At 45.7% G+C, this 27,440-nt stretch overlaps 1 protein-coding gene across 1 annotated transcript in view; it reads right to left on the bottom strand.

The window, feature by feature from the left end:
* Positions 1–27,440, bottom strand: part of akap6 (A kinase (PRKA) anchor protein 6) — a 164,102-nt gene that overhangs the window by 11,985 nt on the left and 124,677 nt on the right. Inside the window, exons 17-20 of the mRNA XM_061062614.1 lie at positions 26,140–26,400; positions 11,102–11,185; positions 10,548–10,700; positions 149–3,178 (exon numbers count right to left, since the gene is read on the bottom strand). Coding sequence (XP_060918597.1) covers positions 149–3,178; positions 10,548–10,700; positions 11,102–11,185; positions 26,140–26,400 — 3,528 coding nt within the window. The remainder of the gene's footprint in view (positions 1–148; positions 3,179–10,547; positions 10,701–11,101; positions 11,186–26,139; positions 26,401–27,440) is intronic.

The raw sequence follows: 27,440 nt of genomic DNA, 5'->3' as shown, positions 1-27,440 counted from the left end.
CCATATGTAAGCCTGATTTTCTTGTTTTAAAGGGGCTTTGCATGGGCAGTAGTTTCATTTGCACGTCTTTTTTTTTAAACTAAATCCTCAACAGGCTGATTGTTTTATTTATATTTTATTAGTTGGAGATTGAGCTGTGTTTCTGTACCTTGTCTCTGATCTGTGCTAGTGACGCAGGAGCTTGGTCTGGGATGGACCCGCTGGTTTGGTCATGGTTCTGGTCTTCATTCTGATTCCCTTTGCTCTTCAGCGCCAGTGAGGTCATGTCGATTATGTCCCTCACAAAGTCATGCACGTTCTCCGTCTTGCCCTCCTCTGCACTGCGCGGTCTGATGTTGGAGGGGGAGGGGGGTTGGTTGCAGCAGGAGGAGTGAGCGCTGTGTCGTTTTTTAGGAGGCAGGGACGATTTTTTGTCTCTGACCCCCTGCCTCGTCTGCTCCGTAACTAAAGACGAGAACTTGAATTTTTCCTGGATGGTGATGGCCTTCCGTCCAGCAGCCGCCTGCCTGCTGCAGTGCAAGTCATCGTGGGGTCTGCAGTCCTCCAGGGGGGAGAGGGAGGGGGGCGAGGGGACAGAGGAGCTGTGGCAGGGCAGCTCCCCTCTCAGCTGTCCCACTAAACAGGAAGTCCGTTTGGATTGGAAGGGGAGGAGCTCGATGGATGGCGACGGAGGAAGCTGCTGTGTTAAATTTGAGTCGATGTTTGCGATCAACTCATTGACATCCTGGACTGACTCTCCCGTTTTAGCGGACAGGTACGACTCTCTCAGAAACTCTCCTTTCTTTGTGAACACACTCGACTCTTCTCGGAGGAGCTCATCGTCCTCGTCTTTCCCTTTCAAACAGCTCTGGTCCACATTTCCGTTTTCTACGTCGTCCACAAACTGGCTGATGTAGCTTCTTGTTGCGTTTCTCCGATTTTCTTCTTCTTCCTTTTCTATCTTCACTCTGTTTGCTTTTTTGTTGCCGCTTGAGCTGCTGTTGTTTTCTACTGACTTTGAGACCGAGCGACTTTGAAAACTGTGCGGCTCGTTGTTCTGAGAGGTGGACGTGAAGGAGGAAGAAGGGTTAGTTCCACACTGCAGCTCATCCCACAGCCCTGCCTCCGTCTTAGAGAAGGAGGAAGGGGAGTTTTTAGGAGATCTCATCCAACTCTGAAGCTCTCTCTTCATATACTCGAGCCCCAGAATGTAAGACCCCTCCATCTCCTCTTCATCATCCACGTCCTCGTCCCCAGAGGAGGCACAGCTCAACCTGTCCTCCTCTTCGTCCTCTCCGTCCCTGACACCCAGTTCCTCCTCAGTGAGCGTCAGTGTGGATGAGGACAGGAGGTCACAGTCGTCCTCGTCTTCGTCTGTGCATGCTGAGGTGCAAGACACGTTCACCACCAGGCTCAAACTCGCTGCATCTGCTTCATCCATCCCATGCCCCCCATGGCTGTTTCCTTGGCCGTGTTTCCGGGGAGACTTTGAGTTTGCATTGGCCATCGCGGCGGGAGCTAGGAAGGGGTTACGTTGATTTCCAAGTAAAGCGAAATCTTCAGAGCCCACAGACGAGTCCTCGGTGCTACTCAGCTCCGTCAGAGATGCCGTTGCTGAACTCTCGTTGATCAGGGATGGTGGTCCTTTCCGCGAGCAACCGGATATTCCAGAAAGGGGGGCGTGCTGACCACCGAGAGACGGCGAGGCGGGGAGTCTGCTCCGCTGTGGGGAGCTGCATCGGAGCGTCATGTCAGAAACACTGCGTGTCATCTTGGTGGCAAGTGGACTCTGAATGTTCTCCAGGCGTTTCAGGAGGTCCAGAGTTCTCCGGCTCAGCTCTCCAGAGGAGGTTTCTCCTTGTGGACTTTCATTGTTTCTCTCCCTTTCTGGTTCACCTTGATCCACGTCTCTGCTCTGTAACAGGTCCAGCTCCGCGAGGCTTGCCAGGCTGCCTCCAGACTCCCCTTCATTGCTACGACACAGGGCCAGGCAGCTCTCCAGAGATGCGCTACGATGCAATGGATCTTTAGAGGGAAATAACTCAACGCCCAGCGCTAGAAGGGACTCAAGAGAGGATCCCTGAGACAATACTGGACTGGAAGCCCGCTGGCTAAGAGCAGGAGGAGAGTCCAAACGGTTAAACTTGTCAAAGTTGAATTCTGTGATTTGACTGTGAGACATAGAGGTCTTTGAGGGGTCTACTTCCAGTCCTCCTACTTCAAAATCAGAGTCAGAGTCAGCGGGAGTCAGGATTACACGCCCATTGATTAGGATCTCTACTGCCTCCCCTCCGCCCCTCTTGGGCCTCCTCCTTTTCTCCTCATCTCTGTTTCTCCTGCTTTCACCTTTCAATTCATCCTTCTTCCATTCTTTCTCCTTCATGTAATACCTCGTCTTGGTTCTCTGGCTGTACCCGGGAACACTGTGTTTGTGCAAACCCAAATCATTCTCACCAACAGTCTTTTTCTTTCTCTGCTCCTTTTCCTCCTCTTCCTGATCCTCCTCCTCGCCCTGGATTTCAGAGTTAGTTGATGTTGTCTCAACATCTCCTGTGTCACTAACAATCCCGCTCTCGCTCTCTGACCTTCGACTGCTCACTGACTGACCCCTTCCTCTGCCCCCCTCTCGCTCATTCTCCCCGTCCCGGTATCTGATTCTGTCCCCTCCTTGAGTATCTGACATTAAACCTCCCAGGAGGTCTGGGAGGGACTCGATGGAGGAGAAAGAGGAGTCCTTACTCAGACTCTTCAGCAGGAGATGCTGTTTCCGTTTTCCTGATTTGGTTTTGTAGAGTGAAGAGGAACTGTGCGGAAACAGCGGCTGTGTGTATAATTCCACATTATGGAGGCTGTACACCTGGTAGATGTTATTATTGTTAGGAGGAAGAGTTTGTGACGTCACATTGGGCTGGACCTCTGCTGAAAATCCACCTCTTGTACTGGACGTCGTCTCAGGATACTGGACCCTGTCCGGCTGAATCCTGCTGGACATCCTGCTGTTTGAAGGCAGATGTTCTTCTGTGGGGAGGTTCTGCGTCAGGTCGGGTTCTTCCTCTCCGTGTGCCTCTGATTCTGTGATTGTCATATCGGTGTCGTCCCATTCCCAGGAGTCCTCCAGCGCAGGCGCCACTGGACCCACTGGAACTGGGCTGATCTGACGGAGATCGACGAGACCCGGTTCCAGAAAGTTCCCATGAACCTGCAGAGGGGACAGATAGACAGAGTGAGAAACAAAAAAAACATGTTTGAAATTGTTCAGGAAGGATGAAGAGGAATCCCGTCGGCTCAGCTGCTAAAGCACAAACCATGAACCCAGGACGTGTGAGGTTTTAATCCTGCTGCATGTCAAACCGCTCCCCTCTCTCTTTCTACATCTTCTTTGTGAAATGCTGAATAAACTGAGTCACTTGTGCAGCAAAGAAAAGAGAGATTTATCCATAAATACAATGCGGATTAAGGCTCATCGCTGAATGCAAACAAGACATAAAATGTGATATTGTATGGACTGTGTGAGAAGCTGGAAACAAATATACACGACTGTGACTCGACCCCACAAGACAACCCAAGTCTTATACTCTGTGATAGGATGCATTCGGTTGTGTTTGGACTATATTTAATTGTTCAATCAGTAAGTGCTGGAAAGAATCCTCTAAGGCAGGGGTCTCCATCAAGTAGCTCAGGGGAAAGGTTCTAAGTTGCTCGCTTAAAGGTTGACTGACTGTGTTAAAAACAAAAAACTAATCTGACGACAGTAAATGCACCTCTTCCCACTAGTCATATATTTGGCCCATAAAAACAAGTGTAAAGTAGTAATGTTTGCTTGTACATTGATGTGAATTTTCAGCAACATGGCTTACTATGTGGCACAATCAGAAGTGTAAAATATTGATGTTTCTTTCTTGGACCTTGATGTGAATTTAAGATTATTGATAAGCATTGGCTTATTGCATACAGTAGATTAATTCAGCTGATGTGTGCTGTGTAAATAAATGCAAGCCATTTGATGCAAGTAGCTCTTGGCCACATTAATTTTTTCAAAGTAGCTCTCAGATGAAGAAAGGTTGGAGACCCCTCCTCTAAGCAGTGTCATCGTCCTCGTGCTGCGGAGCAATCTGTCTCATTACTTCCCGCCTTAATTTACTCATTCAGCTTGACGACTTTCTTGCATGTACCGTGCATTTGCACTTTGTATGTTTTATTAAGTGACTCTCCCTGCAACCAAATGTACCCACAGGTACAAAGAAAGTAACCTGAACCTTCTTTTTCCCCTCATGAGAAAGCCAACTGGTGTCCGACTGGCGACTAGCATTCAGTAGAAGTTTACAAGCGTGTTTTTTTTTTTTTTTAAAGTGCGGCGCTCTATTATCATTTAAAGTGCACAGAGTGTTTTGTTTTGTGCCGTCAAACACAGCGGGAGCGTAGACCATGTTTTCCTCGATGTTGCGTGTGTCACTTTGGCACCAAACTCTTTAAAAAAGACGTGTTTAAAATCGACCGTCCCCTCTCTCTCTCTCTCTCTTCTCCGAGAGCGCTGCCTCCACTCCGACCGCCGTTTTGAAAAAGAGACACACTGACAACTCGACTCTGACAAAAACACGTTCTGTGATCATTTAAAAAAAGAAAAGAGTAAAAAAAAAATCAGCCCACCCCAAAAGCAATTGCTCATAAATCTCAACACAAATTATTCCGCTCTGGAACAAAGCGATGAATTATTCAAAAACGACTTCTGAGAGAAAGAGCACGGAGCTGAAAACCCCAAAGTAAATACGTAATCAAAAGCCTTCAGAAAGCTCGGCTGTCTAAAAATATGCTTAGACACAGGAATTCTTCCCTTCCACAGACATAATTATACAAATTGCTCCGCGTCTCGTTAACAAGAGAGGGGGGGTAATTCGTATTAGCCATTCATAGCCTATTAATCTAATAAACTAGTTGGATGTGTGTGTGTGTGAGAGCGTGTGGATACGGCTCTGCGTAATGAATTTCTATTAGATTTGTGTTTATTCCCCTTGTGCTGATAAGGGAGATGGGGGTAATGACTGAACTGGGTTTTGCCAGTGCATTCAAAAACACATTCAGAGCTGAGGGGGAGAGGCTATCAATCAGACTAATCCAATCAAATCGAGTATTTGATGACCCACGGAAACCTTGTGTATAATTTATATCTGTAATTTGTCTCATTTCTGTAATTTCTTAATAGTTAAGAGCTGAGTTGTGGATCTTTTCATGGCCGAACACGGAGGAGGGAGGAGGAGTCTTCGGGTGTGTGGCCGATTCAGCTGCTTCACTAACACTGGAGAAACCCGAAAGTGTTGCTGGTCACCCGCCAGAGAGGCCGAGCTGGCGGGCTGGCGGGCTGGCAGAGGAGACAGATTTAGCAGTCAAACAGCGGTGATCACTTCCCCGCCAGAGTCCAGCTACATGCCGGGGGTATTCCTCCGTAAACTGTGTGTCCAGATGTTCCACGAGCTGACGCCGGAGATGATGAGTTTGTGCAGGATTTAGTTCAAACATATTCACGCCTAAGTGGCACTATATTGTGGACACACGGTTATGATGTCTACTTCTAAAAATCCTGGAGCTTCAATAAAACACAACGACGCTGAGGTTTGCATCACATCGTGTCCGCAGCAACTGCAAATGTAAAACCTTCCTGAAACATAAATTAGAAGACTGCATACAAACGTTAGAACGTCTCTTGTCAAGCTTTAATTATTTTGTTCAACGTGAACCCGATGTAAAGGTCGAGATCGAGGGATCGGGAAAAGATCTGCTCCTTACCTCACCCTACGTTTGATGGAAGAGTTGATGTGTATGGAAAACAAAATAATCCGGACATGTTTGCAGCCTTGGTAAACTGGTGAACATATTTAGAGTCTGGTGTTTACTGCCTTAATCACACCTGGTGGCAGTGTATGTGTGTGTGTGTGTGTTCATGTGAGGGACCTGTGCTGTGTTGTTGTTTTTTTTTTTTTGAGGGGGGGGGGGGGGGGGAAACTTTTTCCCATTAGCTCTGGTTTGACTGCTCCCATTTGTTAGCATAGCATCTGCTGGAAGGCCCAAGGAGAGCGGAGCTATCTAGCAGCGTCTGGGTGATTATTCATGTGCCCGCGCTCCTCGAGGAGCTGCTGCTGCTGCTCCGCTCTCTGCCGGCTCTCCGCTGTACCAGTTGTCAAAGAGCTGAGGGAGCCCGGCGTCACCGCTCTGATTCAAAATGAATAGAAGCGCGCAGATAAATCACCTCTCCATGCAGAGTGGAGCAGCAGACAGGCCGCTTTGAATGTAATTGCAATCGGTGAATGAAATCCTCCATATGTTGCTCATAACTCTGCTCTGAAATATATTTTATAATCGTGAGGAAAGTGTTCTAAAATATAATTTCCATATATTACATTCTGCTAACAGGTAAAGAGAGTGAAACCTCATCCTCACAACACCCCGCAGCTTTCATTTAGACTCATTTACATCCAATAAAAGATAAAGCAGGATCCTTCATTTGCTTTCCGAACAGCTGTACACGTAATCTCTGAACAAGGAGTGACAAAATGTCGACAGTATCATCACCTCTGAGACAAATTCACAGGCTCTGAATTACACGACCTCCAAATGAAGATACGGGGTGAGACTGCTGCAGGTCCGCCTTAAACCGCTTACAGACTGATACGACTACATCTAAGTTTCTCTCCTGGGTCAGAAGAAGGTTCACTATGACCTAACCCAGGTCCAACTTTGATGACCTGTTAGGTAGGATCAGTACCAGGTCCCAGTTTGATGACCTGTTAGGTAGGATCAGTACCAGGTCTCAGTTTGATGACCTGTTAGCTAGGATCAGTACCAGGTCCCAACAAGAAAAAAAAACAAGTCTCTTTAATACATGAATAAATAAATAAACATAAACCAGAGACCGCTAAACCAAAACACGAGAAGCTGTTTGCACCCAAGCAACCAGACTCATTTACACACAGACACAGACACACACACACACACACACACACACACACACACACACACACACACACACACACACACACACACACACACACACTGAGGGACCAGGAGAGGACAATCGTTTTATCACTGAGCAGAAGTGTTCATTTATAAGCTAAACCACCCAGATCTATGCCTCTCTGGTTCCCCCTCTTCTCTCTACACTGCACCCCCCCCCCCCCCCTCGCCCCTACTCCCACTCTCTCTCTTTATTCCTCTCCCATCTCCAGCAGAAGTGAAATTACTCTCCAGCCAGGCAGCGAGGTCAAAGTGTCCGGCCTCTGTTATTTGTCTTCTCCTTCTCTACAACGTGTGTGTGTGTGTGTGTGTGTGTGTGTGTGTGTGTGTGTGTATAAATGGACAAGAGAGAGCGAGGGGAGGGAGGGAGAGTCCCAGCACATGTACAGCAGAATCAGGTGTTGATTCCCACACAGTCTCGTTAATAAATGAGCCTTCAGATTATTAATTCCTCGTCGCCTCCAACGATGTTAGATGCTCTTTGATTCAGTTTAATTAAAAACATCTTCATCTCAAATCTCAGTTAAGAGATGTAACAACAAAACAATAACATGACAAGTAAACACCGATGTCATCAGCATAGTGTGGAGTCACTGTGCTCTTGGTTGATTCATGTTGGGCCTCTTGTTTTAATCGAGCAAAAAAGTCTAGACCTGCTCTTTGTGTAAAAGGGTCTTGAGATCACTTTTGCTATGACTTTTTATTTAAAGGCACAGTACATAGATTCCGCCTCCAGGGGGCTCTCAATCAAAACAACAACCAAAGATGACATTGAGGCTGGCGGGGAATCATGGGAGTGATTCTCTCTACTACTCTGCAGAGACTCTGTCCTCTGACTGGATTTTACTGTTCTGGTTTGTTCTGGTTGACTCGGGACGTTTCTGGGGGGGGGGGGGGCTGGTGTGTTTCCTCCAGCCAAATGACAGCGCAGCAGGTGAGTTTAGGAGAGGATACAACTCAGGGATTGGACGCAAATTAAATCGGCGGATATGACGGACATTGACGTAGCAGCAAAGAAGAGAAAATATAATCACAGTGAGGTGAATCGTTCTAAAACGAGGGTGAACCTTGTGTTGTCTTTTACCCGTGGACGTGGAGTTGGTCTGCTTCCTGTTGGACAGGCAGGTGACAAACACCGGCGGTTAGCTTGTGCTAGCGTGCGTTAGCTTGCAGTAGGTACAAGCAGTAAACGTACACACTACGTCCTGTAGTGAGTGAGAGCTTCTGGGGGCGATGAGCCCAGGAAGAGGAGGGGCCATGTTTGAATGTTGTGTGGGTGGGACACGAGTTCCATATTTAATCCTCCTCTGTTCTGTTTAATACAGCCAGGTACTTAGTATAACAACAGTTATAATATTTACCTTTCTCCTTCCTTTCAAACCCCTCCCCTCCCCCTCTCTCACCCACTCCCCTCCCTCTCCTTCTGAGCTCTTAACACATCACTATCCATCAATTAATTGTGCACAATCAATAAATTGCCCCGGAGTGTGACTGTGAGCTATCAAAAGCACACGGCACACTTCATTTCTACGTGCATGCTTTTATTCAGCACAATATATGTATTCACGTCAGAGTCAGTGGTTGTGTGTGTGTGTGTGTGTGTGTGTGTGTGTGTGTGTGTGTGTGTGTGTCTTAACAGCTTTTTATGCTAACCTAAGTGTTACTGTTTGTGTGAGTCTGTGAAAAAGCTCCACCTTATATTCAAATGCATCTCTCCTTCAGTCTGTATAAAACAATATTCATCACTATTAGAAATCCATAAAGGCTCCATCCCGCTGCAGCTCTCAGAAAGCACTCAGCTCTCTCTCTCTCCAGTGTGCCTCGTTCGGCCCGGGCGGATTGTCTCTGGACGGCACCCTCATGAACAATATTCCTCTTAATACCCACAATGCTCGGTGCTTCACACCCGCCGAGCAGCCTGCACATGTGCTGAGCTGTCATCCTGCAGCGTTAAACCATCACTGATCAGCGAGAGGTTTGGTCTGAGACAATGATTTCTAATAAGACGAACCTTTAGGCGACGCGCCGACGTGGCGGCAGACACGCGTGGTTGTGTACTGATATGCAAACTGTCAAAGTGTTAAAATCTCATTTGCCCACTTCCTTTTGTTCGCGGAGGAGGTGGCAGAGAAAACATTTCAGATTCTGTGACACTGATCACACTGGAGGACTAACAGACCAGTTTGTATCTACTGGCTGCTTCATGCAGAGTGTAGTCGACATGTGCAGCTTCGGACTCTGAAGACTTGAAAAGTCTAAACAGAGACGGAGAGTTTCGCTCTGATGGAGTTAAAGTGTCAGAATAGTGAATGGCAGCTAATCCAGCCCCCCTGGAAATGCAATAAAACAAAAAAAGCATACCAGGGCCCAGTTAGTCTGGATCTGGTAAAACAATATTTTACATAATCCAGATATTTTTAATCCCTGAAAAACAGGATTGGATCGGATTAACATGGTCACTTTACAGACTTTAAAGGAGCAATATGTAACTCTGACCCCTAGTGTTTAAAATGGGTACTGCAGTCCAAATTCTAAACATTGTAGAGAGATGTCTCCCCCCCCCCCCTCCTCTCTAGAGTCGATGTTCACGCAGGTCACCATGTGGTGGACACTGAAGCTTCAGTGTTTATCCAGCTCTGCATCGGTCTGTAAACCTTTCTGTGTTCTAACCTCTCTCCATTTTTCAAAAGCATCTCCAATATTGATCCTAGTTTGAGCACGTTTCTGCTCGTGGAGCTTATTAGAAACATGCAGAGGCTTTTTAGGTCGGGTACAATCACTTCTATCTGAACCACTTCTCTTGACCGCTTCCATCACTGCAACACCTGTTGACCTGATAACTGCTCTCATATCTGGTAAACCGAGGGGCGTCCAAAACGGCCGTGTGGGGGTGCCTTAAAACCGCCTACCTTCTCTGGTCCAAACAAATCCAGATCATTCAGGAGCAGAATCTAAAGTTAGAAGGAGGACATACTGGCTGCTGCATGTTTCTTAGAGGATTACTAAACCTGGACAACCAAAGCTTTAAAGGGGACTTCACGTGACATAAATCTTTACGCGCCTAAATCAACAGACTGAAAGATATTCTGAAAATGTGATTAAGTCAGATAATTGTTGTTGGATAGTAGAAAACAACTTTAACTAGCCAAAGTTAATTATAGCATGTTTTTGAACAGATTCCACAAACTTGTTTCCAAACCCTTACCTACCCTGTTTTTTTTGTCTAGTCCTCACCACCTTGCAGCCGTTTCAGAACATTAACCACGTGTTGACTGTTAAAAGTGTAGGTATAACTGTGTGTTGGATATGTTATGTGACTTGAGCGCATACTGAAGTTTGTGCTTTGTTGTAGAGTCGCTGCTGATTTCACAAACATTATCACTCTGTCTCGCTTGTAAAGGTTGTTCCACAGCTAAGCTTCAATCACAGCACCATCTGTCTTTCACGCTGCATCTTAGCATCGAATCAAACCCTGACATGCTCACTGAGTGTGACAGCGCGTCAGCTGACTGCCTGCAGGGTGGAGTGAAGGATGGAGAGTGTAAATGTCAGAGCGCTCTAACCTGCTGCTCTCCCAGCTCCCTCTTCAGTCTGTTCTGCCACTGCAGCGCCTGCATCACGATCGCCTCCCACCTCCTCTCCAGGTTGATCGACAGCAGCTGCAGGGCCTCCCGGTGCTGCTCCGCCTCTGGGCCCACCTCCGCCATGGGGCCCGACTGTCCCAGAGGTGGGGGATTGTAGAGACAGCATTGTCAGAATTATAAAAGCCATTATCATGCTAATCACATGATTAAATTAAATTCATTTAAATGTTTTCAGGCCGTACAATTTAAGCAGAATAATTCCTCTCAAGGTTAAGCTGATTCTCAGGGATTTGTCGCAGATTTTGAAGGGTTTCCCAAGAGCTAAATTACTGATTCAACCTCAACAAGCATCACATTTTACATTTGTGAAAGTGCAAGTTCCCTTTTGGATTAAGAAGGAGGGTCAAATGTTCAGAGTTGAAAGGCTGACGTTCAGCTGAGCACAAAAGTCATCGTTGGCAAAGCTTAAGCAGAGTTGAAAGTCTTTGATTTTGTGGTTGAACTTGTGATGTGTTTTTTTTTTTTTTACCCACCTGGCTCTGCTGCAGCAGCTTCTGACAGAGTTTCAGAACAGAGGAGACTCCTCGACGCCGGGTTTGCACCTCCGAGCACAGAGACTGTGGGGTGACACATGAGAGAAGAGAGAAGAGTGAAAACAGGTTGAATAAAGGCAGGAAATATTATAACTCCCATAAGTCAAAAAGCAAATGTCTTCTATTGGCTGTTGCTGTCATTGCTCTGCGCTAATCCCTGATGGCACTGATGTGTGTTTTTACATTCTTCCACGTTAAATACCTCCTTAACCTCAAACAGAATTCCTGGCTGCATGATTGGATCATGTCAAAAATAGGAGGAGCTAGAGACTAAAGGTTCATATGTTAAGTAGTTAAGTGGTGTTTTGTAAACATGGCAGCATCATTAATAAAATAATTGAAGATGTCTGACAAACAGATGGTGTATAAAGAAACCTCCAGAATCAGAAGCTCGTTTCAGACTTTCAAAAGTGTTGTAACTAAGCTCAGCTGTCGTCACATCTTTGTATGTTCAAATTGAAAAACATCACAGCGGGAGTTCCAGATACACACAGCAGTCAGACATGCACACACACACACACAGCGCTGCACTCCCCCGCTGGCTCAGCTGATCCTGTCTCTCCTCTGTAGCGCCTCTGTTGAAGCAGCAGAGAACAGACCTACAGCGACGTCTTGTAAAACTTTACTAAACATTGAAAACTTTTCATATTTGCAGTCCAACTCAGATGGTTTGTTTTATTTATCGAAGAGTCCAGAAATAACACTATTTAACAAACTGATGGAGGGGGTGGAAGACCAGGAACTTCTATCTGCTGATTGTGTCAGTGGACTCTGGAGTGATTGTAGAGAGTGATGGAACGGCTGTTTACGGTTTTATTAAATCATCTGCGTCTTTAAACTTAAAGGTCTCTCTCTGCAGGGATCCTTTCTGTAATGATGTCACACACTTAGAAAAACAACCTGAGCCTGTCAGGTACAACAACAAACAGCTTTGAGTGGACATACTTTGATCCATCAAGGATTGTGTTGCAGACGTTACAGCCGGTTTACCTGCTGCAGGCTGAAGCAATCTAAAAGACAGAGTTCAACTTTGAAATGATTATCCCAATGTAAAGAGCATCACCACGAGGAGCTGACAGAGGATGGATTACAAACTCAAAAATGTAGACTGCAGCTCGTACAGTTTAACGACAAGGTCTCGTTCTTTAGACCCTAAAATATGTATTAAAAAAATAGGTCAAATGAGGTTTTAAAAACTGGAGTTAGTCTTTGATTTCAGGAGCAAACTTGACTGATGATCAAAACTAAAACAATCAGGTTGAAGTTGCAAAAACCCTGAACTAGCTTTTAAAAGCTGAAAAAACAACTTGATGTTTCCAATTCTTCACAGTTCAGTGCGGCTAAATTCAGGTCGTTCATAACAGTTTATTAGCATAAAGTCTAATTCAGCACACAGATCCTTGATCAGCAGTAACAGGGCGTCAAATAAATGACAACAGCCAATATCCCTCGCTCTCCGCTCCCGTCTAATGGATGCAAAAATGTGAGGGAGAAAGAAACACAAGGATTGGCAGAGCCTATTATAAATCACTATATGCTGATGAGCTCCCACACGCAAAGGTCAGCGAGTGTGTGTGTGTTTGCATGTTTACTCATGCAGGCGTGTGCACGAGTGGAAGGAGATGTGTGTGCAAACATATGCATGTGTGTGTGTGTGTGTGTGTGTGTGTGTGTGTGTCACTGAGAACGGGGGGGGGGACAGTCTTACTCCTCTGCGGCAGGAACCAAACACGTCCAAGCCCCAAACTATTTATGCTAATCCCGCCCGCTCGCTGAAAAGCACTTCCTTTACATTTTCTTTACATTTTTCCAATAAATATTAAACACTATTACAATGAAATGGGATTCTCTAACTCTCTCTCTCTCTCTCTCTCTCTCACACACACACACACACACCTCTGCCTCACACACTTCCTCCTCTGTCTTTCATCTCCCCTTTTTCTCGCTCTCTTCAGTTTAGCATATTTGCGGCTCGCCCGGTTGTCTAAACAGGAGATGGGGATGCAGAGTAGAGCAGACAGGATCAAGAGGACAAGCCTGGTGTGTGTTTGTGTGTGAGGGTGCAGATAAATTTATTCCAAACAGGAGGTGTGTATTATGTTGAAGGAGGAGGCTCTAAACAACAACAAAACAACTGAGTGATACTCGCTCTGCGCCAAATAACCGCAGCCGACAGCGTGGGGGGGCATGGGAAGAGAAATGAAGCCAGATTGAAGCCGGAACAAAAATTCTGCATGTCAGAGAGCGACGACTGTGACTCTATAAAAGCTGCTGTAAAAAAGTGACATTCAACCACACAAAGGTTAATATGAAGACCAAGAAATTCTCTCTTTCTTCCACTAAAATATGAAGCCGATTTGGATTCATCTGGAGGGATATCAGGAGTTTAAAGCAGCTGCTTGGTTATCTGGCATGTGGGACGTAGAGTGACAGTCTGCACGTGACGTCGTTAGGGGTCGTCCGATTGGTTAGAGAACTAAAAACTTTCCTCCGAGGAAAAGAGGTTCGAGTCCCATTTAATAGGAACAGTCACCATTTTATTTTATACCTGCACCATGGTGTGGTACACTCAAACAAACTGGATTAGCTTTGTGTACAAAGCAAAGAAAGAAAAGGCTGAAACAGGCCCAAAAAGTGTCTTTAAACAGATGCAAAAAGGTGAAACTGATGTTCAAAGGGGGGCCTTAAATAGGTTCTAGACATTAAGGGGTACATTAAAGGTCCAACCAGTAAGATGTGTAGTTAGTGAAATGATAAAGTGACCTTACTATATGATCAGACATTAAGGAAACATGTTGAAGTGCTGGCTTCTCTGACAACAATGCAGCAGCCAGTATGTCCTCCTTCTAACTTTAGATTCTGGTCTTGAATGCTCTGGATTTGTTTGGACCAGAGAAGGTAGGAGGTTTTAAGGCACCCCCAACACGGCCGTTTTGGAAGCCCCTCGGTTTGCCAGATATGAGAGCAGTTATCAGGTCAACAGGTGTTGCAGTGATGGAAGCAGGCAAGAGAAGTGGTTCAGATAGAAGTGATTGTACCCGACCTACGAGCAGAAACGTGCTCAAACTAGGATCAATATTGGAGATGCTTTTGAAAAATGGAGAGAGGTTAGAACGCAGAAAGGTTTACAGACCGAATGCTTAATACAACTTCTGTTTTTATCAAAGCATGTCGAAAATACTTGGCTGATAGCAGCAGTGTAAACGCTGCTGGACATTTTATATCTAACCCATCGGTTTTTATCAGTGAAGGATTTCTGTTCGGTCAGCTTCAGAAAGCAAAACTCTTTTCTCTGAGAGTTTATTTTGGTACAGAAAAGAGAGAGAGAGAGAGAGAGAATCCTAAGTCTCTATTGTTTCTGCACTGCTGGTTTTTATGCACTGATCCCCTCCTCTCTCTCTCTCTCTGACGGGTCGAGCCTGGCTGGGCCTATATTGACTCAGAGGTTCTCTACAGACTCAGTCGGACAAATATTTGCTAAAAAGCTTTTCTTCCAAAATACATGGAAAGCCACAGAGAGGCTGCAGAGAAAGAGGGCAGAGGATGCAGAGGGATGGGATGAGTTGGTCAGAAAAAAAAGTGTGAGGAGGTCGACGGAGAAAAAAGAAGTGTAGAGAGAGAGACAGGTGGGAGATAGAAGATTAAAGAGAGGACAAAGAAACTGTGAGATAAAGGGGAATGGAAAAGTTAGAGACTTACAAAGACCAAGAAAGAAAGAAAAATAGTTAAGAAAGGGAAAGAGGAAATGAGATCGAGAAGGGAACACGTTGATTCCTACATGAACATCTAAAACGGATGGCTCTGTCGCTGCTTTTTTCAAAACATCCACATTGTCCACCGCTCTCTGTTCTCGTTGGAGATGACCCTAAAGTTTAGGAACTTCGACCTCAGAAGCTCAGTCTCCTTTAGTTTGGCGTCTGGGACGAGGAACCTCCAGTGAACCCTGATGCAATGACCTGAGAGTCCTACTGGCGTTAAAAGATTTTAGCAGATCTCTAAGCTGTTTCCTGAACGTGCAAACCAATAAACACAATCACAACAGTCCTCTGAATCCAAGAGTAGATTCTGAGTTTATACTGAAACCCGTGCAAAGACATGACAGCAGCATTTTGTAACACTTGTAAGAGGTTCAAGAGAGAATTCTCAGAATCTCAAGCTTCTTATTCTGCAGAGCTGGGTCACTGACCAAGCAGCCATAATTTAAGAATTGAAAGAGAGAACCAACAGGTCAAATACTGCAACCTACGGATACGGCTTCGGCCTTTTGCAGACGATGTGATGGTGTCTGTTGCTTATTTTACATGTAGCAGGTTCAGGTTGTTCAGCCTTTCACGAGGGTTTCTTTTGAGTGCAAACACCTTTCTATGCAGAGAAAGAAGAAATGAAGGGATAACATATCCTATTCTGGAACATGGTGAAATCTTCTGGTGGAGCTGGAGATTCTTGCTAACAAGTTGCTAACCTTTCTTACCCCCAATTTCGACATACTATTTACGCGCCGCGGTCCATCAGTGGTGGGCAAGTAGTATGAGCCTGACTTCCTGTTGGAGTTGATCTATTCTGTCCAGCTCGACTCGTGCTTGCTATGTACTCGGTCGAAAATAGACTGAGTGTATTTAAAACGGAGCAGAGTGTAGTGACGCTGCTGGCATGCTCCAAAGACGGACTGCAGCGCTGGCTTTGGAAACACAATCATTGACTAGAGGGGCATCGAATGGGGGCATAGTGCATGGTGCTGTCGGGTCGTGGTGCGAACAGAATAGTTGGAAATTGGGGGCTGTCCCATCATGAGCAGCCAAAAACTGAGGGATGGATGAATTCTTGAACAGCTGCTCTTTTGTAATTATTACAGACATATAAAGTGGTTTATTGAGGACAAAAGAAAAACTACAAGGACCCTCATTTTACTCAGGTAATTGTCTTCTCAGAGTCTCTCTGCTTGATCATATTCAAGGTCGACCATCGGGAGAGAGAGAGAGAGAGTGGCACAAAAAAAAGAACGAGTGGTGTCTGTCTTCTCTCACTTCATGCATTTCTCTGTCTGTCACTCAACATCCTCTTTGGAGAAGGGTGACCTACTCGGGATAAACAAAAAGAAGAGCATCTGCTTCCCTCTCTCTCTAATTCCCCCTTCACTCTCTCTCTCTCTCTCTCTCTCTCTCTCTATCCTTCTCACTCTCAAGCTTGATCTCTCGTTCTCCATACCGCCCTCTCTCTCCCTCTCTCTCATTCTTAAATCTCCCTCTCCTTAAAACAAAATCCTCTTAACTCTCCTCCACCTCCTCATCTCCACAATCTAATTACCGAGACCTGCCGTGAAGAGAGGGAGGGATGGAGGGAGGGAGGGAGGAGAGGATAGAGGGGAGTGGAGGTTGTTAGTGTAGTTGCTATGTCGGTGGTTTTAAACAGTAAAGCTTTGCAATGAGAGCGAGACACACAGGAAGAAAGCTTGAAAACTTTTAGAAATTGTTGAGACAAAAAGTTCAATCTCAGAATACTGGACTCCAAATCAAAGTCCTGTTTGGTTTATGTGCAAATACAATTGTGGTTATTGTATGTTAAAGATTGTTTTTGGATTAAACCAAATCAATTCAAATACAGTAATATACAGCTTTGTCGGGACCTCTCCAGGCGTTTTACGGCGGGTGCAAAAGTCCAAGTTTGGAGGTGTGGGTTTAAAAATCACCCAATGATGCTAAATCCACTTCACCATGTTTCTCTAACTCTAATAACCCCCCAATTATGAGAAGTCCATCCTCTCAGTCTTTAGCCTGCTCCACTTTTCAGAAAATGTGTGCTCAAACAGGCCGTTTGGAGATGTTCCCTTCATGACATCACAAAGGGCAGTAACCCCTCCCCCAGGTGGGTGACACTCCCACAGCTAGGTGTTTGTTCTGCCCTCTGAGTCTGCCTTCTCACAGTAAACAATAGGACATGGAGCGAGAAAGTCCGAGACACCCAAGCCCTTCCAGAGAGGGGGCGTGGTCAGACACAGCTCATTTACATTTAAAGGTACAGACACAGAAACAGCCTGTTCTGAGCAGGGCTGAAATAGAGGGGTTTATAGACATGATCAAATACAGGATCAGAGAGGATTTAGAACAAGAAACTTCACACATGTTTTGGGGAGCTCTGAGACTTATTTACACTGAGTTTAAGAGGAGGAGAATATGTGACCTTTAAGGAGAAAAGCAGGTTTAAATCCTGACTGCTTCGAGAGAGGGACAAAGAACAAGTCTCCAGAATATAAAGAATTGAAACACAGAGAGACTTATATCTGGAAACAACTAAGAGAAAGGACGAGATGGAGGACGACAAGGACAAACAGTAAAGTGAAGAGTGAGAAATAAAGAGAGAGGAGAGGGAAGGAGAATTTTGGTTGCTTGCGCGGTGACCCAGTGGATATTTCAATCAATTACCATTAATTAGAAATCTCTGATTAATTCTATTTGTTGATTAAGTCAATTAAAACCACAAGCACTCGTTATCGCACAACGAGCCTAATGAATTCCTGTCGACAATTTGTTCCCACACACATATTCCCTCTGCTGCTCCTAATACCGCCTACAGCTAGCCAAACTTTGTCGTTTGCACACTCTTCCCCATCTCTCCCTCTTCTCTCTCCTCGTCTGACATTTCCGTCTTCCTCCCTGCATTGTTCCACTCCCTCCTCCCTCGCCTCATCCATTTTACACACTATCTCCCGAACATTACTTTTTAATTTTTTTTGGGACTCAAGTTTAATTTCTTTTATCTGTCCAGCTGAATTTAGAGAAGAGCAAAAGTCACGTCCACATTCTGCCGACGACTTTTGCTCAAGAGCACCTTGAGGGCTGCGATCGAGCAGGTCTGGGTTTCCTCCAGGGTTTGTAAGTGTTCATGTTTCACTCACAACCTTGGTCTAGGGTCCTCAAGGGGTCTCTGACATGGACCGCATGTACAGTAAGCATGGTGTATACCAAAACATCTACAACCTCCCTCTGAGGACTTTAAAGGTCCAACCAGTAAGATGTGTAGAGAGTGAGATGATAAAGTGACCTTACTATATGATCAGACATTAAGGAAACATGTTGAAGTGCTGGCTTCTCTGACAACAATGCAGCAGCCAGTATGTCCTCCTTCTAACTTTAGATTCTGGTCCTGAATGCTCTGGATTTGTTTGGACCAGAGAAGGTAGGCGGTTTTAAGGCACCCCCACACGGCCGTTTTGGACGCCCCTCGGTTTGTCAGATATGAGACCAGTTATCAGGTCAACAGGTGTTGCAGCGATGGAAGCGGGCAAGAGAAGTGGTTCAGATAGAAGTGATTGTACCCGACCTAAAAAGCCTCTGCATGTTTCTAATAAGCTCCACGAGCAGAAACGTGCTCAAACTAGGATCAATATTGGAGATGCTTTTGAAAAATGGAGAGAGGTTAGAACACAGAAAGGTTTACAGACCGATGCAGAGCTGGATAAACACTGAAGCTTCAGTGTCCACCACATGGCAACCTGCGTGAGCATCGACTCTAGAGAGGAGGGGGGGGGGGGGGGGGGGTAGACAGCTCTCTACAATGTTTAGAATATGGACTGCAGTACCCATTTTAAACACTAGGTGTCATAGTTACATACTGCTCCTTTAAGTCCTGTTATGGAGTGAAATCCATTTTTTTTTGTTGCCAGTAAAAGAGAAGTGAAAGTCATCGGTCAGTGCTTCTATGCTGTTCTATATTTTCAACTTTGTGACCTCCATTTTTGTTTTGATTCAGAATATCCTCCCGTGTGACTAAAAGCTCTGCAGCCCTCATGTGAAAGTCAAACGGGCTTCCTGCTGACATCACCAGGCCTTTATTGATTCGAAGTTATTAGCTGAAGTCCTTCTTTTTTTTCCTGCTCAACACGCTGCCACATTTTAAGGATGAAAGCTCCAGTGTTAAAATATTCAGCAGCAGTAAACAGACGGAGGATATATGAAGTCTTTGTGAGTAGAGAGCATTTACTGTTCTCGCTAATGCAGCCGAGTGAAACACGCCGCGGCGACTTTAAAACCCTCTTATCAATAAAATCAAATCTCACTCTGTCTGTCTGCATTTGGACTTATATTTGTCTTTCCCCACTCTGTCTCTCATCCGTCTTCTTCTTCTGCTCTTTCTGTCTGAGACTCTCGTTACCGGCTGCTCCGTCTCTCTGCTTTTAGATCGCCCTCCGTTACTCTCTCACTTTCTCCTTTTGTTTTTTTTTTATCATTCCTGCTCTCTCATTTCTCTCCTTTACTACCATCTCCTCCTTCATCTCCATCTTTCACCCCGTCACCTTCCCTCGTTTCATCTCTTTGTCTTCTAGCAGATTAAAGTCAAGTCTGTCCTTATTCGTCCCTTTTCCTTTCCGCTATCTCTGAGGCGTTTTTTTTTTGCTCCAAACCTCGGTACCACAGCCGATAGTTAGGATCAAACATGTGGAGAATATTACACACCTTCATCCAAAGAACTGTGTTGGATTGTTATCGTTTTAAACACTGAAGTTGACACAGACAGATTAGCGCCTGTGTCCAGTGAGGCAGCTTCTTTTTTCCCTTTTTCCCAATGAGCAGAGAGCGTTTGCAGCAGGTGGCGGTCGCCCGGAGGAAAAGGCGCAGTGCCCTTTTTCCAGGCGCCCCTCCTTTTATTTTCTCAGCGCTTCTGCTTGAAAATGTTATGTTGATGTCACCGACGCTCTTCTGAAGCAGTGTGTACCCACATCCTCCTTGCTCCGTTCATCCAGACAAAGTAGGCGGGCGAGGGGATACATGTGTGCAGCACTAAGCCGACACTGACAGAGACAGACAAACATGAACTCACCACCTAGATCAGTGTCTTTAGCATTTTAAGATTTATTTATGGGCTTTTTTCAAAACATTTTTGTGTGTGTGCCTTTATTGGGGGGGGACAGGACAGAAATCAGGGAGAAAGAGAGAGAGCGAGAGAGGGGAATGACATGCATGAAAGAGGCCACAGGTTGGATTCGAACCTGGGCCACCCACTTGGAGTGCATGGGGCGCAGTAACTTTCCACTGCGCCCCCTCGATCAGTGTCTTAGCGTGCATGCTTTTCATTCTTGTTCAAGTTTATAGTTTCCTAAAAAACAGAGACTTGAGCAATTTGGAGAGCATCAGTGTGAGACTAGAATCTAACAACATATGATTCATTAAATTTCTTGTCTCTCTGCGTGTACCTGTACTGTCTCTCTCTCACTCGTCCGTTTAAGCTCTCTCTCTCCCTTATGGTTCTTCTAGTCAAGAGGAACGTCCTCTCTCTCTCTATCTCTAGCTCTCTCTCCTGGTCTCGTCTGGTCAAGAGGACCGTCCCCTCCCTCTGTCTCTCTGTCTCTCTGTCTCTCTCTCTCTCTCTCTCTCCGTCTTCGTCCTGTGTTTTGATTCCGTCTCCATCTCTCCACACCTTTAGCAGATGAAAGAGCCGAGTGTTTTTCTTCTCCTCCCGAGCACATGAAGATGAAAGTCTGATCTGTTTGTTGACGCCGTTGCCGCAGCAACGTCTCACCTGCTCCCCTTCAACCCCTAACGAGCAACTCTTAACGAGAAAACACCACTTCAAAAAAAAAAACACACACAACCAGAGAATAAACACAGACAGGACCAAGAAACATAGACACACACACACACACACACACACACACTTAAAGGCATGATCAAAAGGTACACACACACACACACACTGTGTTCCTGGCAGGGAGTCGGTGGATCTTTAATCCTCATCATGCAGCAGGTATCGATATCAGAGCTTCGCTGTCACCTTCTATTAGCTACCTGATAGATACTGGGGGGGGGGGGGGGGGGGGGGTAAGGGGGGTTCGGGATCAGATCGTAGCGAGGGGGAGCTGCAGACTAAAATGTGTCCACAGGAGAAATTCATCCAGAGCGGCAAACGCACACAGAAATGTTCAGCATCTGTAGGATAACAGCCCCAAAAAAACACAAATCAGGCCTTCTTCATGTTTGTCATTAAAGGTCACGTTTGTGGGGCTCCGGTGGCCTGATGGATGTGTAGAGTGTCCCATGTACCGCGGCTGTAGTTTTAGTTGTGGATGAGTCATCAAAAATCCCCTCCCCACCCCCCCGTACAGTGTGTGCCGATCGAGACATGAGCTAACAGACCTATTTGGTTTTTTGAACCAGGCTGTAAACATGTTAATCTCTCCTGTAAAAACAGGCTTTGTTTAATGGGTGTGTATGTGACTTCCTGTGCTTCTGCAGCCAGCCTCTAGTGGACACTCGAGGAACTGCAGCACTTCAGCATCAGCTTCATTTTTCAACACCGGAGGTTTCTGCTTGCTTGTAACTAAAGATCGAGACCATAAACTCACATCGGAAGATGTTTAATGAGGGAATAAATGGAAGGAGAAGTCGGACCAGTTTCCCATAGACTTCTATGGAATCAGTATTCTTTTTCATTTTGCAACACGTGGAATTGCCCCCTGCTGGCAACTGGAAAGATGTTGGTTTCTGGCAGTGGTACAGTTGTTTCACTCTCAGACCTCTACTGTCAGAGGATTAAACAGAGATGATCGGGGCAGAAAGCCATGGTGGAGGGAGGGCGGGGACGTTGGGTCAAATCTTCCAAACAGCAGGAGGAAGGTGAGCTGAAAATAGAAATGACCGAGGGAGGGGGGTCAACATGTTACAAATGATGCCCAGAGGGCAAAGAGCATGACCGGGGGGGTCCAGGTGATGAGGCGGCCGTGGGTAACAAACAGTGGGGGAGGAGGAGTTCATCTACTGTCACCAGCAGGGGAGAGAGAGAAAAGAGAGAGAGAGAGAGAGAGAGACAGAGAGAGAGAGACAGATGCAGGAAGGACGACAGGTGCAGAGGAAAGGATGGACACACAGACGCGGAACAAAGATGAAAAATAAAAAAGAGCCAGAGAGATAGATAAACCAAAGAGAGATGATCGGCTGATAGAGAGACGGAGGAGGGCCGTCTGTTGAGCTTCACTTCAGAAGAACGAGTAAACGCTCACACTGATATCCTCAATCTATGCTCACATCAGTGTGTGTGTGTGTGTGTGTGTGTGTGTGGATGGAGGGAGAGGTCGCCTTCTAACAGCATGAGTCCGTCTGACTGAAGGGACGGAGACTTTGAACATGATTCCATTTCCTTTTTTTAACAGACGAGAAGAATCTCTTCCTCTCACTCTGTTGACTTTAGAAAATAAAAATTCGACTGATTTAGAAAAACAGAGCGGATTGTTTTTCATTTCTAAATTGAATAAAGTTTTCTTTAACATTTTTTTTTTTGTTTACATGATTTGAAAGAAGTGATTGAGACCATGAACTCATTAGGAAAATGTTTACCGAGTTAATAAATCATTTGAGAAGTATAGGCTTGTTTTCTCATAGACTTCTATGTAATTAGACTCGCCCCCTGCTGGCCATAGATATAATGCAGGTTTAAAGTACGTCCACCTTGAATTTGCTTTTAAATCCACATTCTTTATCCAGTTCATGGACAACAAATTGAAAATTCAAGCACATTATTTCAATTTTCTTGAGGACGAATAATTTGTTATTTTAATTGAAGGAAGAATGTGTGACTTTTTGATCCAGTAGATGTCGCCCTTGAGCTCCAGCATGAAACCAAAACAAACTGCTGTTAGGCCACGCCTCCTCCATACTGAAGCCTCCGCTCTCCTCCAGAGACACACCTCCAACCCTTCTCCCCTCGTGTTCACAAAGAGGAGTAAAGCGCAAATGTCGGACAAAATCGTCCTTGTCTCGAGCTGCAATCACCTGTGTCCTGCGTTGTTGTGTTAGCATGCTAATGTTAGCGCTCTTTAGTTAGCTCGTAGCTTCACATTTCATGTAAACTAACACAGAATGAGCGTGATCTAAAAACTCTTACTAACATCAAAATAATCAGTGAGTATGTTCTTCTTCTTCTCTCTAGTCCTTCACTAAAACAGTTTTTATACACAAGGGGAGGAGCCGGCCGTAACCAGGGGATAAAAATCTACTACTAATGAATTGAAGTTATTTGTTCTGGTAAAAGGGGCCTTTTTCCTTTTAATCACAGTAATGACATGGATAATTGGACTATTAATGGTTGTCTGTATTTAAAATACAGAGTCCAACCAGTCAGACACAGAGAGAAGACCGAGCAAAAATGCTTTCGATTCCAAGACGAGACCGAGACCTTCAAAAAGTGGTCTGGAGAAGAAGACCGGTTTTAGTAGTACAACACTAGTTTTATCCGTCTGCAATGATAAAACAAAAAAGATTGAAGAAAACCACCAACAGACAACATTTCACCTTCTCGAGAGAGCTGGCAGTGTGTGTGATGCACACCTGCACACACTCAGAGGTGTGTGTCTTTACCTGCTTGTGTGTGTGTGTGTGTGTGTGTGTGTGTGTGTGTGTGTGTGTGTGGGGCTCTGTCGATTAATTCTCCGGCCCCCAGAGCGTCTCCACAACAATACAGAGTCATCGGAGGCCCGGGGCCTGCTGGAGGAATGTCTGGCTCCCGCCGTATCTTTAAGGAGCTCTAATTCAATTAATGAGGGTTACGGACAGACTCGCTCGAGGAGGGGGGGAGAGAGGAGGAGGAAGATGAGGAAGAGGAGGAGGAGGAAGAGGAGGAAGAGGAGGAAGACACTTTTTGATGGGAACGCTCTCTCCTCATTGAAAACAATTGAAAAAAGACTCTGGCGTTTAGAAAGAAAACGCTATGAGGACACGGGGCCTGAGTCTTGAATGACCCTGGTTTAACTTTGTGGAGTGTTTTTGTGTTTGTGTATTTTAGTACTTTTAAGAGCCTCAAGGTTCAGTGCAACAGTTTGTCCGTGCTGTCGCTTACGTGCACACGTTTAAATCTAACCTCACGTGTGTGTGCGTCTTTATAAAAATGCATGTCTGTAAATGTGTGTGTGCATGCCCCGTGTGACCTCCGCTGATCCCCGCTGCTTTCTCATACAGGCGTACAGTAATAAGCTGCAGCGCTGAAATCGAACCCATTTACGAGTCCCAACGCCAAAAACAGACAAATGATCGCTAAAATGGAGCCGACTTCTCTGAGAATGAACCCACTTCTCTCCATTTAGCCTCTCTCTCTCTCTCTGCCTCTCTGTCTGTCGCTCGCTCGCTCGCTCGCTCTCTCTCCATACAAATGACTGCTATCAATATTTCCAATCTTCATTTCTCCAGAAGCTCACGGCCTCTTTCTGCCAGAAATCAATGGCTTCCCACGGAGAGCTGTGACAAGGATCAAAAGTACGAGCGGCTCGGCTTCACTTTGTTCACTTAGAGTCTCCTTTCTGTTCACTTCCATTATTCAGGCAGCCGGCGTGTCTGAGTGTGTGTGTGCAAACATATTATCATTAGCTGATGCATGAGTGTTCATATCAATGCTGACCACATGACACCTGTCAATGATTCTGTTCATCCTACATCGTCATTGTCAAACACCAGAATCTAATCTAAATATTTGTCATCCATCCATTTTCTATCCGAGGTCTTCCCTCTCCCCAGCAACGTTTTCCAGCTCCTCCTGAGGGATTCTGAGGCGTTCCCAGGCCAGACGGGATATATAATCCCTCTAGGGTCTACCCGGTGTTTCCTCCCAGTTGGGTGTGCCCAGAAAATCTCCAAAGGGAGGCGTCCAGGAGGATCCTGAGCAGATGCACAAACCACCTCAAACTGGCTCCTTTAGATGTGAAGGAGTAGCGGCTCTACTCCAAGCTCCGCCCCTGAATGTCTGAGCTCCTCATCCTACCTCTAAGGCTGACAGACACCCTCCGGAAGAAACTGTAATTTCTTGTATCCGCGATCTTATTCTTTCGGTCACAACACAAAGCTCATGACCACAGGTGAGGTTCGGAACGACGACTGACCGGTAAACCGAGAGCTTTGCCTTCTGGATCAGCTTCCTCTTCACCACATCAACAGTTCAGTACAACGCTGAGCCAATCAGCCTGTCGCTCACAGTGCATCTAACCCTCACATGTAAACGAGACCTTGAGATACTTGAACTCCTTCACTTCGGGCAAACATTCGCACAAAATCGCTCGAAACAATCTTATTTTCAATACGACGACATTCTTCAGGATTTAACCCAAGGTGTTCATGTCAAGAAACACCACCAACAATCAGACGTGCACACACATTACAGCCATCTGCACGTCAGAGATGGCCGCACAGATTGATAAATATCATGATCTCAGTTTCTGTGCAGAGTCTGGTGAAAGTTTGTAACTCTGTTTGACTCGTTCCATCAGCTCATGTGAGAGCTCTCTGTGTGTCGTCTATATATTCTTATACATGAATTCATTTATGCGTCTGTGAGCGTGTGTGTGCATGTGTCACTCACTTAAATACTGATGTGTGTTTGTGTGTGGACACATATACATCCATGAATTAATGCAATGCTTTTTGTATACATCCCGATTTAACCAGTGTTACTGTGTGTGTGTGTGTGTGTGTGTGTGTGTGTGTGTGTGTGTGTGTGTGTGTGTGTGTGTGTGGGGATGTCAGTCACACGGCAGGGCTAGGCTAATCAGCGCAGCTAGCTGTTCTCTGTGTGATGCAGGCTGATTAATATCCTGTTAGCGTCCCGTTGCTTTTAAGGCTAACTGCTGTTTCCTCCATACATCCATCGCTTCAAAACAGCCCCGCTTTCATCTGGCCTCATTAAGACGATGTATTACTATACTTAGCAACAGCACACACACACACACACACACACACACACACATGCACGCAGGGGGAACATTTTCTTACAGCTTAATGCTCATTGGCCAAAGCTTTTGATGACAAAACTTAGCGAAGAAAAGTTAGATGATGCTAAATGTGAATATCAGCCTGAAGTTTCACCCGATGATCTCGATGAGCTGTATGTAAACCTGGGCGTTGTTTGGGCCTCTGACAGCAACCGTTCTACCAAACCGGTTCTATAAACTTTGTGTCGATACGAGCGAGATCGACATACAGCCTCCCTGAAACTCCGCCTCCTCCTACCTTGAAGCTCTGGAGCTGCTCGGCGGCCTCCTTGTCCTGTCTGAGGCAGGAGTTGAAGATGAGCAGCTCGGTGTCTCGCAGCCACGCCTTCAGCTCCTTGATGCGAGCCTCCAGCTGCTCCAGGAGCGAGTTGGTCAGCGGGGAGAGGGCCGAGCGAGGGTTTTCCATGGCCGCGCCTCGACCGCCGACCAGCAGAGAGTTCACGTTGGTCGACTGGGAGCGCTCAGAAGGACCTGGTCTTGAGTGCTCTGAGAGGATTTTCTGAAAGAAAAATAAAGAGAGTGCTTTTGGATTTTGATTGCAATGAAAGGCCTTTTTTTAGTTCTGGCGAAATGCAGTTGTTCGCTCAACAACATTCAAGATTTCTGGATAAATACCAAAATCCCAGCATGCCTCAGTCTGTATTATAAATGTTTTCTCCACAGTGTTGCTAATGCTGTTGTTTCCACTGTGAATTAGCTTGATGTTGCTAACTCGCTAATGCTGTTGTTGTTGTGAAGTCTGTTATCATTGTGTCAACGAGGCTGCTGTTGTTGAAGAACAAAGCTGTGTGTGTGTGTGTGTGTGTGTGTCTGTGTGTGTGTGTGTGTGTGTGTGTGTGTGTGTGTTTGTGTGTGTTTCCAGGTGCAAACAGATCAGCTGCTAATTCAGAGCTTCTCGCAGTTTCACCTCCAGAGCCGATATTCACCTCGACACAAACCAAACCTCAAGAGTGTTCGCTGAAGAGCCATCACTGTTTCAAATGGGAACAACTTCAAATAACCAGAGAGAGAGAGTGTGTGCGTGTGTGTGTGTGTGCGTGTGTGTGCGTGTGTGATCAGCTCTGCAGAGTCATTTTCCAGCCCCTGTTGATCACACAGTACGACGCAGGTTAGCCGCTGAGAGACTATTCCTCCCTTTTCTTTTTTAGACAAGTGTGTGTTTTTTTTTTCTTTCTAGAAAAGTGTTCATCAATATCGAGCAAACCAACTTTTGATTTTCTTCTGCTGATCATGACAAGCTGCAGCGAGAGCTTCAAAGCAGCACTGTCATAACTTTAGACTGTATCAATGACCGACGTAGCCACGGTGATTGGAAACTACTTTTTTGAGCCGTGGTTTTTGGCATGTCGGCCATCTCTGAGCTGGTTGAGGAGGAGCAAAGGGTTGGAAATCATCCAATCATCGAAGATATTCCTGTGTCTGAGTCGAGAGCTGGATTTAATGGGGTACACACTAAAAGATAATCGGGCTGATTTCATGCCTGATTCCCCGCTTCGGACCAACGTCAGCAAAGGCTTGATTACCTGATAGTTCCAAAGA

Source organism: Labrus mixtus, chromosome 18 (genome assembly GCF_963584025.1).
Source record: "Labrus mixtus chromosome 18, fLabMix1.1, whole genome shotgun sequence".
Classification (NCBI taxonomy): domain Eukaryota; kingdom Metazoa; phylum Chordata; class Actinopteri; order Labriformes; family Labridae; genus Labrus; species Labrus mixtus.
This window is presented reverse-complemented; position numbering and strand designations above follow the sequence as displayed.